Consider the following 14,656-nt stretch of genomic DNA (forward strand, 5'->3'; position numbering starts at 1 on the left):
ACGGCAAGCAAAATATCTGTTCTTTAAAATTTGTACTTTTTGCTTCAGCCTCTGTACAATGCATGAAACCTTACCTGTCATATGTCCACAACGATGTAGCAGCAGACCAAGCAATTTGCGAAGAGGACCCTGCGTAAAATTATTCTGGTCGATGTCAGCTTAATTCACTAACAGGTACTGAAAAAAATCAATTCTGTTACTTCATGTTCACATTTTCCATTCTGGGATAGACATAAACAGGATATCAAACGTCATGTCACCTTCCATGGAAGTAAGTTTTAAATGCATTTATTTTGCCAAAGCTAGCTGGCTAGCTAATAGCCAGTGGTAAAGAACATGCTAGCTAAACTAGCTAACATACTCATAAAAATAACTATACTATCTCCTAACATGTTCATATAAACATTTATTCTAGTTTTAGTATGTTTCTCTGACTCCTTACCAGTAAAAAAAGTAATATTAGCAGTACTTCAACTAGCTAGCTAAACTGCCTGCAGCCATTTCCTCAACTGCCAACTGTCCACTGTGACCAAGATGTCACATGACTATTCGTCTTCTTGTTGTAAATTGTAAAGGAGAGTTTAAAACACTTTTTAAATCAAATACTATCTAGCTAATATACAAAATTATGTGCACCAGTCCCTCCTGCAGCAAAACACCCCCACAACATGATGCTGCCACCCCTGTGCTTCACAGTTTGGATGGTGTTCTTCAGCTTGCAAACGTCCCCATTTTTCCTCCAAACAATACAATGGTTATTATGGCCAAACATCAGACCAGAGGACATTTCTCAAAAAAGTACGGTCTTCGTCCCCATGTGCAGTTTCAAACCGTAGTCTGGCTTTTTTATGGCGGTTTTGGAGCAGTGGCTTCTCCCTCGCTGAGCGGCCTTTCAGGTTATGTGGATATAGGACGCGTTTTACTGTGGATATAGACACTTTTGTACCTGTTTCAACCAGCATCTTCACAAGGTCCTTTGCTGTTGTTCTGGGATTGATTTGCACTTTTTACTTACGTTTTTACGTACGTTCATCTCTATGAGACAGAACACGCCTCCTTCCTGAGCGGTATGACGGCTGCGTGGTCCAATGGTGTTTATACTTGCGTACTATTGTTTGTAGAGATGAACGTGGTACCTTCAGTCATTTGAAAATTGCTTCCAAAGATGAACCAGACTTGTGAAAGTCTACAATTTGTTCTCTGACGTCTTGGCTGATTTCTTTTGATTTTCCCATGATTGTCAAGCAAAGAGGAACTGAGTTTTGGTAGGTCTTGAAATACATCCACAGGTACACCTCCAATTGACTCAAATGATGTCAATTAGCCTATCAGAAGCTTCTAAAGCCATGACATCATTTTCTGGAATTTTCCAAGCTAAAGGCACAGTCAATTTAGTGTATGTAAACTGGAATTGTGATACAGTGAAAGATAAGTGAAATAATCTGTCTGTAAACAATTGTTGGAAAAATTACTTGTGTCGTGCACAAAGTAGATGCCCTAACCGACTTGCCAAAAGTATAGTTTGTTAACAAGAAATTTGTGAAGTGGTTGAAAAATGAGTTTTAATGACACCAGCCTAAGTGCATGTAAACTTCCGACTTCAACTGTATATCAAAATCCTGCAGGTTTCGCGCTGGGATTTCTTGGTCCTGCAGGAATTTCCATGTCCTGCAGGAATTTCCATATCGTGCAGGAATATCAAAATCCTGCAGGTTTCAGTCCCTCAGAATTCCTGCAGGAATTGTCATGTTTGTGCATGATTTTCAACATTTCTGCAGGTAAGTCATACTTCTGTAGGAGTCCTACAGGAGCATCAGGGACTTTTCCTTCAGGATTTTGTCATTCCTACACGATTCCTGCAGGATACCTACACAATTCCTTCACAAAATATTGAATTCCTGCAGGGTTCCTGTAGGACTTTTTGTAAGGGCAGGGCTATAAACCACCATATGACTGGGCAAAAGTGATTAGCGGGTACTGCCCAGTAAACTGCATTGCCTGGTCATACTGTTAACAAGACAGCAGGGAGCAATATTCAGAAACACACAACATGTCTTTTACATCAAATATATGTCACAATGAAAACGCTATACCACCAAGGCTAGTTTAATCGAATTGCCTTAGTAATACATGCCAATAGTAGCAAGTAGACATGGGTTGATCTAACAAGTAAATATACAGTATATCACTGTATGTGAAGTGCCAATCTAGGCGGTGGAGGTGTCAGTGAGGAGGCAGACAAGTAGCACTCAAAATAACAAGGCATTAATCATGCCAGTCTCCCTAGCAGAGGAATGACAGGCATGCCTGTTCTCCCAGTATTGCCCTCATCCGGGGTGTGTTCATTCAGACCAAGACCGTAGCAAACAGTTGCAAAACATTTTCACAGAAACCGTTTACTCCAAACAGAAAACGTTTTGCAATGAAAATGAGAGTTTATATTTCAGGTAAAAAGGTATCATCTTGGGCGTCTCGTTGGAAATGTACTCTTCAGAGTTAGCATGAACATGCCAGGAGTAGTTGATGCACGTTGCCTGAACCGTGTAATGAATGGAAAGAAAAATCTGTTAGATACTCATCAAACATCAATAAAACCTATAGGCTTTCCTCTCTCTTTCCATCCACTATACTGTTCAGGGGACGTGTTGTTGAAGAATCATATGATCTCCCAAATCCCCGGAATGCCCTGCTGGTGGCAAGGGTCAGGGCTGTCAAGCAGGTCTCCTACAGGGAGGTAGAAGGAAGTATTTGAAGGAGAGAGTGGAGCTGAGGAAGCTATGACAGTGTATGCCCTCAGCCTATGGAGATTCAGAATGTCATTCACCAGTTGAGGGAAACTGAGACACTGATCATACAGGAGGTGGAATTTGTGGCATTTATTGCGCAGGTGATTAATTGTACTGCCTAAACGAACAAGAAGTCCAAGAAAATGGACATAATTCTATCTGCGGCTGAAAGGTTTTTCTGTCTTCAGGAACTAACAGCTGAGACAATGCAGAGTAAATACTGTCAGAAGATGTTCCCCCTCCCATGCCCCTGAGGGATGTGATCTTGACTGGACTGTAACTGAAGGAGTGGGATGGGTTTTTGATGAATCTATTGTAGTTTCTTGTATGTTGTCGTTTTATTTTTCTCCAGTTCACTACCCCGTACAGAAGTTGGGGGCAATACAATACAAGGTATAGGTTGTAGTCAGCCATTAAATCTCAAAGAAGAACAATAAGTAGCTCTGGCTCATAGAGATAGATGGAGGACTCATCTTTACATCTGTGCCATTATAGTGTCTGTGACAGCATGGGCAGCGCTATTGAGGCTACAACCCCAGGAATCGCCAACCAGTTAACTACTTTGACTACTTTAAAATGGCATAAGCATGGTGGAAGCCCTCAGTGACGCTGCCCATACTAATACTGACTTTTGGCCACTAGAGGCCTCTATCATTCTCTATGCTCTGGCTAGCATCCCAAATCCTCCACTTCTCCTTCCCTTTCACCTTCACCTTGCTCCTCTATTTACACATTCACTCATACTTTTGCCATAAGCAAAAGTATTCAAAAGCTGAGGCAGTGCAAATCATGGAGGGTGTAGGGGCTAATTAGACCTTCTGATAGCCACTCTGACCGAGTCAGCTACGCTGCCGGCTTCAAAAGACAGGCGGTATCCCATAATGCAATTTCACACTAAAGAATGGAGAGGCGTGCCTATTATTATTTGTTCTGATATCGAGGCTTCACACATGCAACATATGAAATACCTCCCAAATTAAATGTTTATACATTTCTGAGGTTTATATCTTGTAAAATTACAGGGAGAATTTTTGCATTTGAATTTCATGCTTGTTTGATTATTTAAATGTGGTACTTGAATTGCAGCATTCAAGTCATGAGTGTGTCCCGAAGTTGATTGGTTTATATAATCCCCTCCACACTCTTGAAGTCATCCTGTGTTTCGTCAGCAACGTGACGACAGAGGGCCCTCTGAGCGAATTGGTAGGGGCGAAGGACTGACTTGGGATTTAGCTTCTGTTTGCCATCCGAGGACGGCAGGAAGGACCAAACAATTCACTTCTTAAATTACGAGCAATAAAGGTAGCCTACGTTTCCAAGAATTTGTAAATATGGAAATAGCGATCTCAATCCCAAAACATGTGCACCTGTAGTGGTTACATTAGGCTAATACACAAATACAAGTATGATAGTACAACATTAGCAAAACAAATTAATGAAAGATGGCGTCCAGCTACAAACTTCTTGCCATTCGACTACAAACTTCTAAATTGGAACTTTGAATACACAAAAAGAAGGATAGCACAAGCTGATATTATCTGAAACCCTAACAAATGGTTTATGCGCTAAACTAATGAATGTGGGCATCCAAAATGTATTTGGGTATGCTTTCACTCCCCTGGTTCCAGACCTGTTTGTGCTGTCTTGCCAACTCCTAGGTCATTGTCAGAACTGGGACCATAATTGTGTGACTTTACATGGCTTTTCATTTGTTTTTCAGTTATAAGTGCAACGAGAGATTAGTGACAAATCTGGAATGGAATAACAACTTAAATGGACATGATCTTAGCCAATCAGACAAGACTATGTCAATATTGGAGGATTCTGGTAGATTATCACCCCACCAGACATCCCAGCACTGTGCTTTTGGAGACTTTCTCAGCCTGGCCTGTGCTATATATTTCATATAAATAATCTAATAAGTGAAGAGGACAAATCACTTGGATTAGGTTTGGGTAATGAGAATCCTTGATGCACCATGTTGCATTAGTCTAGATGACTGATGAATGTGAGTAAGGCTAGGTTGGTTTTTTGATTTAGTCAAACTCTGTTTGCCTGCGTACACCTTTTCCATTGCTGCTAGTGGAGGAATATGCTGTTTCTATTTCATGAATACCTTTCTTGCTCTGATTCAGTCATTCTCCACTTCCTGCATGTCATATGCATTCAACTGGCTAAGATATGCAGCAGGCTGGACTGAGCAGGTCAAATAATCACATCTCTGGTGTCATGTCTAATTCAGGTCACACTTGTACTCAATTGTAGATTTGGAAGGTGTGCTGTCTATTTTAGTAGGTCAGTTATTGTCTACCTGGTCCAATGCTCATGTCCTTTGTCACAGTAGGATTAAGAAGCTTTGCTGGCAGTGGGCTTTGTGACAGTATTCTCTTCGTCTGGGTTACGGTGAGACAGACCTGGGTTCAAATAGGCTTAGTTTTCTTCCAAATACGTTAGCTGTGCTCGATTGAGCTCGTCTGGCACAGTGGAACCCAATGGACTAGCAACCAGTGCAAACCTCAAACCTCGTCCACCTGGCTCTCCAAGCAGGCTCAACCAAATGCTGAAAGAAAACAAATGCTATTTAAAGCACAGGTCTGCGGCTGTGTGGGGAGCACATCCCACAGGCTTCTGTTGCTTCTGTCTGTCTCCAGCTGAGGCTCTTCTGCCAGGGATTAGGCGGAATGTATTACCCATCATGACTCACTCTCTTGGTTGTTGACAAAAACAGACTAGAAACAGTGGCTATTTCCATATTAATAACCGTATCCAATTCAGACCCGTTTTTTCTCTGCACTGTAATAATGAGGGAGAGGGGACAGGAGCCCCAGCACCGAGGACTGGAGGAGCAGAGGAGTGGATTTAAACAGGGCTTTATAGTATGAGTCAGGATTTCTCTTCAGATCTATACTTTTTGTTTGATGTCAGTAAAGAGACTCATGTCCCTTGTCAATAATCGAAAAAGAAAGTAAAGGCCACAACAGAGTATGAAGAAATACTCCCCTGAATTTCCAGCAAACTGACTGTACAGTACAAAACCACCAATGAAATAGGTTATAAATTGGATAGGTTGATTCATAGGTCCATAGAGATTAATGAATATCTGCAAGTAAAGATCTGAAAAGAGAGGGAGCATATATGAAAAGGATTAAACTGTATATTACTCTCAAGGCTGTAGAGACAGAGAGTTCATTCGCCAACGAGCAGTGACAACTTTCACAGCTCTGAAATCTGTTTAAGATGATACTCCAGACGTCTGTGTATTGTTACCAAGGCAACTGAAGCCTGGTCGTCTGGCATTCATAGTGTTTTTGTGGCGATATCTGTGTCCAACAGCTTACTGCCTCCAGAGAATGGTGGTGGTTAGATACACAAGCTTCATAGCAAACCTGTTGAAATAATGTGAAGTTCAAGAGCTCTAGACCACTAGATGCATCATTTGCATTGGAAATACTTAGGAATAAAATGAATGGTCTCTTATGAGTCCAGCCATGTCTATATGTCTAAAAGAAAAGTATACACTGATTGAACAAAACATTATGAACACCTTCCTAATATTGAGTTGCACCCCCTTTTTTTTTTTACCTCAGAACAACCTCAGTTGGTTGGGGCATGGACTCTACAAGGTGTTCTAAATGTTCCACAGGAATTCTGGCACATGTTGACTCCAATGCTTCCCACAGTTGTGTTAAGTTGGCTAGATGCCGTCTGGGTGATGGACCATTCTTGATACACATGGGAAACTGTTGAGCGTGAATAACCCAGCAGCATTGCAGTTCTTGACACACTCAAACCAGTGCGCCCAGGACCTCCTACCATACCCCATTCAAAGGCACTTAAATCTTTTGTTTTGTCAATTTACCCTCTGAACGGCACACATACACAATCCATGTCTCAATTGTCTCAAGGCTTACAAATCCTTCATTTAACCTGTCTCCTCCCCATCGTCTACACTGATTGAAGTGGATTTAACAAGGGATCCCAACTTTCACCTGGATTCACCTGATCAGTCTATGTCATGGAAAGGGCAGGTGTCCTTAATGTTTTGTACACTCAGTGTTTAAGTGAGTAAGTAAATGTATGACTATCACACATACTGTAAGTGGTTTCATCTGACCACCTGCCCTGATTCTCCACACCTTAGCACACATCACAACTGCTGCTACCAGACTGGTATTATACCGCTCAATTTATACACTTGCTCCCCCTTCCCCAATACACGTGTATTATGTTTATTTTAAAAATATATATATTCTGCTGCCATTTACTTTATGTTCATATTCTTATTTTTTTTACTAGTTCTTATTGCTGTTGCACTGTTGATAAGGAACCTGCAAGACAGCATTTTGTCTGATGATGTATACCATGCGTATACTGTAACATAGGACTAATACAAACACTTTAAACTTGAAAGCTATTTCCTGATGTAGCCAATACTATGGTATCTCTGTAAGCACTAGGGGGCAGCATATGCTGTCTAAATGGCCATTTTTTTTCAGTGGGGCAACTGGTTATACAAATCGAATCAAATCAAATGTTTTTATGTAGCCCTTCATACACCAGCTAATGTCTCAAAGTGCTGTACAGAAACACAGCCTAAAAACCCCAAACAGCAAGCAATGCAGGTGCAGAAGCACAGTGGCTAGGAAAAACTCCTTAAAAAGCCAAAACCTAGGAAAAAACCTAGAGAGGAACCAGGCTATGAGGGGTGGCCAGTCCTCTTCTGGCTGTGCCGGGTGGAGATTATAACAGAACATGGCCAATATGTTAAAATGTTCATAGATGACCAGCATGGTAAAATAATAATAATCACAGTAGTTGTCGAGGGTGCAGCAAGTCAGCACCTCAGGAGTAAATGTCAGTTGGCTTTTCATAGCCGATCATTATACAGAAGTAAATGTCTTATGATGTGCTAAAGCCCGATTGGCTGAACTAGGTGGTATGTGACATCAGAGCTAAGTATGCCAGGGAACACAGAGAGGCCCTGTGGAAGTCTATATTTAAAGTCATAATTTAAATACCTGATCATGATCAAACCATTGATTATACCACCACAATGAGTATACCATTATGGGGTCCTGACTGAACAGCAAAGTCATGAAAAACAGTTGCAGTAGTTATGATTTCTTTTGTGATATGAGTTGTTATTTTTGGTACATTTCTGCAGCGAGTGCCTGTGTGTGTCTTGCTTTCAAATGCATATAAGGAATATAACCTTGTTTTCCTTTGTGCAATGTATGTAAGTAGTCTGAACATAGTCATTTACAGCATAGTTGTTATTCTTTTTAACATAATTTATGAGTGCGTTTCAATGAATTGCAATCTGTGGTAACATACTGACCTCTTGTGGCTGCCTTCTGAACGGTCGTCAGATCCAAGTCCATCTACACTCATCAATGTACTATGGGTTAACATCAGGGTCATGCTCAGTGGGGCACACTGTAGCATAACATTTAGCCACGAAAGACAAAGATCTGTATTCTTATTGGACATGTTCAGGTAGTACCACCCCATTTCACTCCATTTCAAAACGTTTAGTCCCGACTGAACAAAACCCAGTTTATAACCCAGTACAACTACCTGCCCTGAGGGAGCTCATTTTATTCATGTATTCTATCCATAACAGCCTAAATGATCAATCCAATAGCCGTGAAGCACAGTGAGCCCCAATGTTACGGTTGTTGTTATTTCCAGATGCGCATTATCTCTAATGGCAGTATCATGGCAGACTCTTCCAACATCATTATCTGTCCATTAAAATGTCATAATGGCCAGTATGTCACCCCAAGGGGGCATAGAAGGAGGTTAGTCTATTCCTGGTTAGCATGTGAAGATCGTAAGAACCTGATCATAGGCAGATTGATGGGCTATTATTATAGCTCATATTTTCTCATGCAATACAATGAGCAATGGAGCAGTGCCATGCTATGTCTATGGGGTGGTGTGTTTCTTTAATGTAAATACACTTGTTTGAGTTAAACAGTATTTCACCCTGATTAGAGGTGAATTAAACACATGCATCGTAATCTATGCCAATCTCTATTAGACCTCTTGAAAGCTATTTGATGGCTGCCATTGGCAGAGCCAGTGTGCCCATTTTACAGTGGTCCTACTGAGCCTGTGCAGAACATTTCAATCTGTCTCGGAACCAACGAGGGCAAACAGTAGTAAACCTGCATGCAGGACAACAGAGGAGAAAGACCTTTCTGGTAATTACTCTGTGACCTCCTTTAAACAGCTTACAGCCAACTACAGGTACATTGGGATGTTTCTTAATAATGTTCATTTAAGTTTAGAGAATGCATCATGGATTGCATCTGAAATTGAGTCCCACATGTTTTCAGTTTATGCTCATACAAACTCTCATTTTTGGCTGAACATCCACTATGAAGGGGGACAAAATATAAAATATGTTGTCTAACACTTGATGAATGTATCATTAGAGGGATGTCATAGAGGGTGTACTTACTGTAAGTAGCCAGAATAATTGTGAGAACAGTGTGGTCTGAGACAAGCTGATTGTTGGTACAAGCAAAGTGATCCAAACAGTATATCAGTGTTAGGAGTTGTCATAACACAAGTATTAGTCTGGGTCAAAAGAGCACAAAGATTACTGGGTAATAGAGCTCTGTTTAGTACTCAAACCCCACGTTGATTTATTTACATCATCACGGTAGTGGACTTATTTTTATGTAATAACGAAATATTTTTTTTTCACTGGATTGGTAAGAAATACAGACCTTTCAACCAGACCCTCTTTTGATTTAGTGGCCGAGAAGCAAAAATGATATGAGCTTTTTAAAGGACAATATGACCTTTTACATTTAAATTAGTTCACAGTGCAATACGTCCCATTCGTAGTCCTGCTCTGGGAGAATCATTTCTCATAGTGGCACACTCCATCAAAATGAAAAGGGTCTCAATGACAATAAAAGGCTTCATAGATCACATTTAGATTAATCTTCTACACTGGACAGTCGTAATTTAGTGCCTATATTACAGCATACATCTTCAGTGTCGTGCACCCGAATGGAGTCTGTAGTCTGAATTTCTCCATAAATCAACAAAGGAACTAAAACAGGAGTTCGATTGCTTACGAGGTAGAATATTGTAGACAGATAAATGGACTATTTGTATTAATAAAGGTCTTAATGATTCGGAACAGATGTCCTCCGGTAATTACAAGTTTAACAAAGACAGAAATCATCTGGAAGTCCCTGATCACTTGTTCACCTCATTTGGTCTCACACAAACGACTGACGGATATCGATCCGATTAGAAGAAAGAACATATTTACAATTTAAAAGTAAAAAAAGATGAAGATTAAATGTTCAGTCAGGATCAGTTCAGATGGACGGACGGACAGACGTCACGTCACTGTTTGTTTCACAAGTTGTTCACATTGTATCATCACAGTTTGTTTCACTAGTTGTTTACATTGTATCCTTTGAGTGTCCAGTTTTCCACTTGAGGTGAAATTGACCGTTAGGAACGATTTCTCTGTCAATCTGCGGTTTAACATTGTACTGAACACTTCTTTTGCTCTCTTCCTGAAGTGTCTCCCCACAATGACATACAGGAAAGGGTTAATGGCGCTGTTGGCGTATGCCAGGTATGTGGACAGCTGTATGCTAATGTCCAAAATGTGACCCCAGAGGCAACCTGGAGTGACCTGGAAGTAATCCAGCGTGTCCAGGAAGCGCACCACCTGGTAGGGTGTCCAGCAGATGAGGAAGACTGTGAGGACAGTCAGGACCAGTTGTGTGGCCTTCCTCTCTGACCTCACACCAGGAGTTTTTCTGATCTGACCATTTTTCAGAGCGATCACAATGTGGCGACTGCAGTACGCCACCACTATCACAGGAAGCAGGAACCCAACCACGTTATTGGTGATATTGCGCTGAATCTCCCAGTCCGGATGGGGGTAAGCCAAGTAGCAGGCTGTCACTCCCGCCTTGGCCACGTATTTCACCTTACGGAAGAACAGGATGGGCAAACTCAGCAGGAACCCCATGATCCATATTCCCAGGCAGATGCGCTTGGCCCAGGACGCCCTCCGCAGTCGGCTTTGGCACATGGGCCGGACAAGAGCCAGGTAGCGGTCGACACTTACCAGCACCAGGAAGAAAACACTACAGTAGTAGTTCATGGAGATGGCCACGTTGACCAGCTTGCACATTGGCTCGCCGAACGCCCAGTGGTAGCTGTTAGCAATGGTAGCGGCCCAGAAGGGTAGACAGGACACTATGACCAGGTCGGCAGCGGCCAGGTTGCCCAGGTAGACATCGGCCACGGTGCATAGCTTTCTCTGCAGGCAAAAGACATAGAGAACCAGGCCGTTGGCCAACACGCCCACCACACTGAGCAGAACCAGGTAGGCTGGATGGTAGGTGGAGAGCCAGTCCCAGGCTGCAGTGTAGTTGTACAGTAGTGTACAGTTATAGGGGTCCAACTCGGTCCAATCCAGCTCTGAGTGAGGGTCCTCAGTGGGGAGGAGCCTCTCGGTTGTGTTCCTGAACATTGGGAAACTGGAAGAAAATAACGATTTATCTATTAGTCTTTTTTCCACGTTTGTTCACACAGTGTCAAACATTTTTGAAATCATTGAACTTCAACATCCTAAGGAAAAGGAGACACAATTTCAGAATCCACATAAGGGGTGACATAAGGATTCATGGGTTTTTCCTGCCCGTACTGAGTCATACCTGTACTTTTAACAGTGGAAAATGTGAAATACTGTACATGACTAACAAGAAACAGATACCATCCCACTGATGGGAATAGGGAATAGACTACTGCTCAGCAATATGAGTAGTCTGCTAACATTACTAGACCTTGATTCATTCTGAAAAAGAGTAGTGCCCTGACTTGTGTTCGTACATTCCATAACTGAAGCAATAGCACATTTTCAAAACTATGTCAAAAAAAAATAAAAGCTCAGTTTGTCCTCTGTTTAGCTTCTGCGTGTGTTGTCTATCTGTGCACAATGTTTATACAGTATTCCTTTTCCTGACCATAAAAATGCTCCTTACATTATATGTTGAGATGTGTATCCAACCTTTTTTACTTGGATCCGTCCCAATTCAGCTACTTTGAATTATATCTCTTCACGTCCTTAGAATAACTTTATCCATCCTGCCCAAATGTAGCATGCACCTCATACAATAAGCGTGAAGAACATAAAACCCTGCCGTTAATCACAACAAAACATTCCCCCCCCCCCCTTTACCTTTCTCATTCCACGAAGATCCCAGTTGCCCTTGAGGCTAACTCACCTTATCTCCAGTGCTTTGTGGTCTCAGTCAAGATGTGCTTTTTCTCCGTGTTCATTCCCATGTATTATCATCACCACCATCTGGCCTCCTCTGAAGAGCGTTCCGGGAGGATGGCCACTCTTATATGAGCCGAACACAGATCATCACAATGTCGTCACTTGGCCTCCAACACAAACCAGTTTTTCCCCTAAGTAGGCCTACTTCTTTCTGGCTCAACTATTTATCAAAACCATAACCCACTGTTGTTTCATTGGAGAGATATAAAAGGAAGCACATTTACAGTAGGAATGTTTTGCAAGTAAACGACATTGTGCTAGATCCATATAAGTGTGGTAAAGTCCATTAGAGAAGTAAACATATGTTGAATACATGTATCCAGAGTTAAACCTTGTCCTATTTTTGTTTGATTCAATCTGAGGATATTATAAATTGGCTGTGGAGCTTGTTTCAGTTCTCTTTCCAACAAACTTGCCAGATTAATTTCACAGGCTACACTAAAAAGTCTATGTGACTGATGAAACACACTGTACATTTTGGAACTTTTTCTGTCGCGTTCAATGTAAATTTGGTTGGAAGTTTGGACGGTCTTTCCAGCATTAATAATGAAACAGTTTCTTCAGAACACAGCCATGGCTAGGCTGTAGGACTGTATTGCACTAAAGCAACCAGCCTCCTAAATGTTTCTGGACCAGTGGGAACACTGGCCTTTGAATCCCCTGAGCCTCTGGGCTTCTACAGCCTAATCTTGTAAAGTACGGCCAGCAACCCCGGATATAATTTGTTTATCATGTTCGCACAGAAAAGCTATTAGATTTGCGGAACATAAGGTTTTCTCTCCATATAAAGCCTGTCATTGTCTTTAGGGTATATATTTTATGACCTTGGTTTGGACCTGAATCTAGGTAAATGTCACTACAGGGATCAAATTTACTTGCCTTCCTTGCTGTTTTTTTTGCTTCTAGGGCATTGTTCTATAATACTACAGAAAGTAGAGTAGAATACATAAGTATTCACCCCTTGGATTTCTTCAATTATTTTTGTGTTACAAAGTGGGATTAAACTGGATTTAATTGTTATCTTTTTGTCAACGATCTACACAAAATACTCTAATGTCCCCCAAAAATATTTTTCATGAAAAATAATTAATATATCTTGAGCCAGTAACCAAAGCAGACAAGGTGAAAACATCTGTTTCTGTGCCCTTGAGCAAGGCACTTAACTCCCGGGGTGCTAGACAATGGTGACTCCGGCTCTGACTCCACTCCCTGTGGGGGAGTTGGGATATGCAAGAACACACTTCCCACTGGGCACACACTGGTTGAATCAACATTGTTTCCACGTCATTTCATTGAACCAACGTTGAATTGAGTTGTGTGTAACAGGACAAATATATGCACTCCCCAAATTATTATGATTTTGTCAGCGATTACAGCTGAAAGTATTTTTGGGTAAGTCTGTAATAGCTTTGCACACTTGGATTGTGCAGTGTTTTCCCATTATTATATTCAAAATTCTTCAAGCTCTTTCAAGTTAGTTGTTGATTATTGCTAGACAGCCATTTTCAAATCTTGCCATAGATTTTCAAGCAGATTTAGTGTAGAGTATTGTCTTGCTGAAAGGTGAATTCATGTCCCAGTGTCTGGAGGAAAGCAAACTGAACCAGGTTTTCCTCTAGGATTTTAGCTGTGCTTAGCTCAATTCCGTTTATTTTAATCTGAAAAACTCCCAGTCCTTGCACACTGAGGAACATGGAATTATTATGTGAATTGTTAATAAGGCTATTTCCTGAACTTATGTAGGCTTTCCATAACCAAGACATTTTAGTTATTTTTTATATTTTTTATTTGTATACATTTACAGCATTTGCTTTTCAATTTGACATTATGGAGTGTGTTGTTCTTTCATAACGGTGGCATTTGTTCCTGGCATTTTGGAGAGAAACAAATAACCAATTTTTTATTTTATTTTCTCTTTATTTAAATGTATTTGGGTACATCTTCACATTCTAAATCATCCTTTAAAAAACATTTACTAAAATGATATGATTAATCCTTTTGCTCAACCTGTCACGACTTCCGCCGAAGTCTGTCCTTGTCCGGGCTGCGTTCGGCGGTCGACGTCACCGGCCTTCTTGCCACCGACGATCCACTTTTCATTTTCCATTTGTTCAGTCTGTGTCTTACACACCTGGCTTCACTTACCCAATTACTTGTTTATTATTTAACCCTCTGTTCCTCATGTTTTGTTTGTGACGGATTGTTCTTTGTCCTTCGATCCATTTTTGTGGGCTAGCAATTATTTGCTTTGTATTGTGTCATTTTTGAGTAAAGTACGTTGATTACTCATATCTGCTGTCCTGCGCCTGACTCTCTACACCAGCTACACATAGGACCATTACACAACCCGGGGATGTCGTTAAGTGTTTAAAATACCTAGGGACACAAATTGATAATAAGCTGAGTTTTACAGAGAATGCAGAATGTTTTTTTTTTTAAAGCAAGTCAGCGCAAGCTTTTAATCAGGAAATTGATGGGGTATGGGCTCAGCCAGGATGTTCTGGAAAGCAGCTTGGTGGAAAGCATCCTCACGTTCAATATG

The 14,656-nt window shown here is 41.1% G+C and overlaps 1 protein-coding gene across 1 annotated transcript; it reads right to left on the bottom strand.

Moving 5' to 3' along the window:
• Positions 1-9,404: 9,404 nt before the first annotated feature.
• LOC112250496 (B2 bradykinin receptor-like) lies at positions 9,405-12,147 on the bottom strand. Its single transcript, XM_024420691.1, has 2 exons — positions 12,059-12,147; positions 9,405-11,311 (listed from the first exon to the last, which is right to left on the bottom strand). The coding sequence occupies exon 2, from the start codon at positions 11,302-11,304 to the stop codon at positions 10,153-10,155; it is 1,152 nt and encodes a 383-aa protein (XP_024276459.1). The 5' UTR covers positions 11,305-11,311; positions 12,059-12,147; the 3' UTR covers positions 9,405-10,152.
• Between the last annotated feature and the right edge of the window lie 2,509 nt (positions 12,148-14,656).

Source organism: Oncorhynchus tshawytscha, linkage group LG05 (assembly GCF_018296145.1).
Source record: "Oncorhynchus tshawytscha isolate Ot180627B linkage group LG05, Otsh_v2.0, whole genome shotgun sequence".
NCBI lineage: Eukaryota > Metazoa > Chordata > Actinopteri > Salmoniformes > Salmonidae > Oncorhynchus > Oncorhynchus tshawytscha.

What these genes read in the sequence shown, in the direction of transcription:
- LOC112250496 (XM_024420691.1), bottom strand. Translation starts at nt 11,304, where the DNA reads ATGTTCAGGAACACAACCGAGAGGCTCCTCCCCACTGAGGACCCTCAC.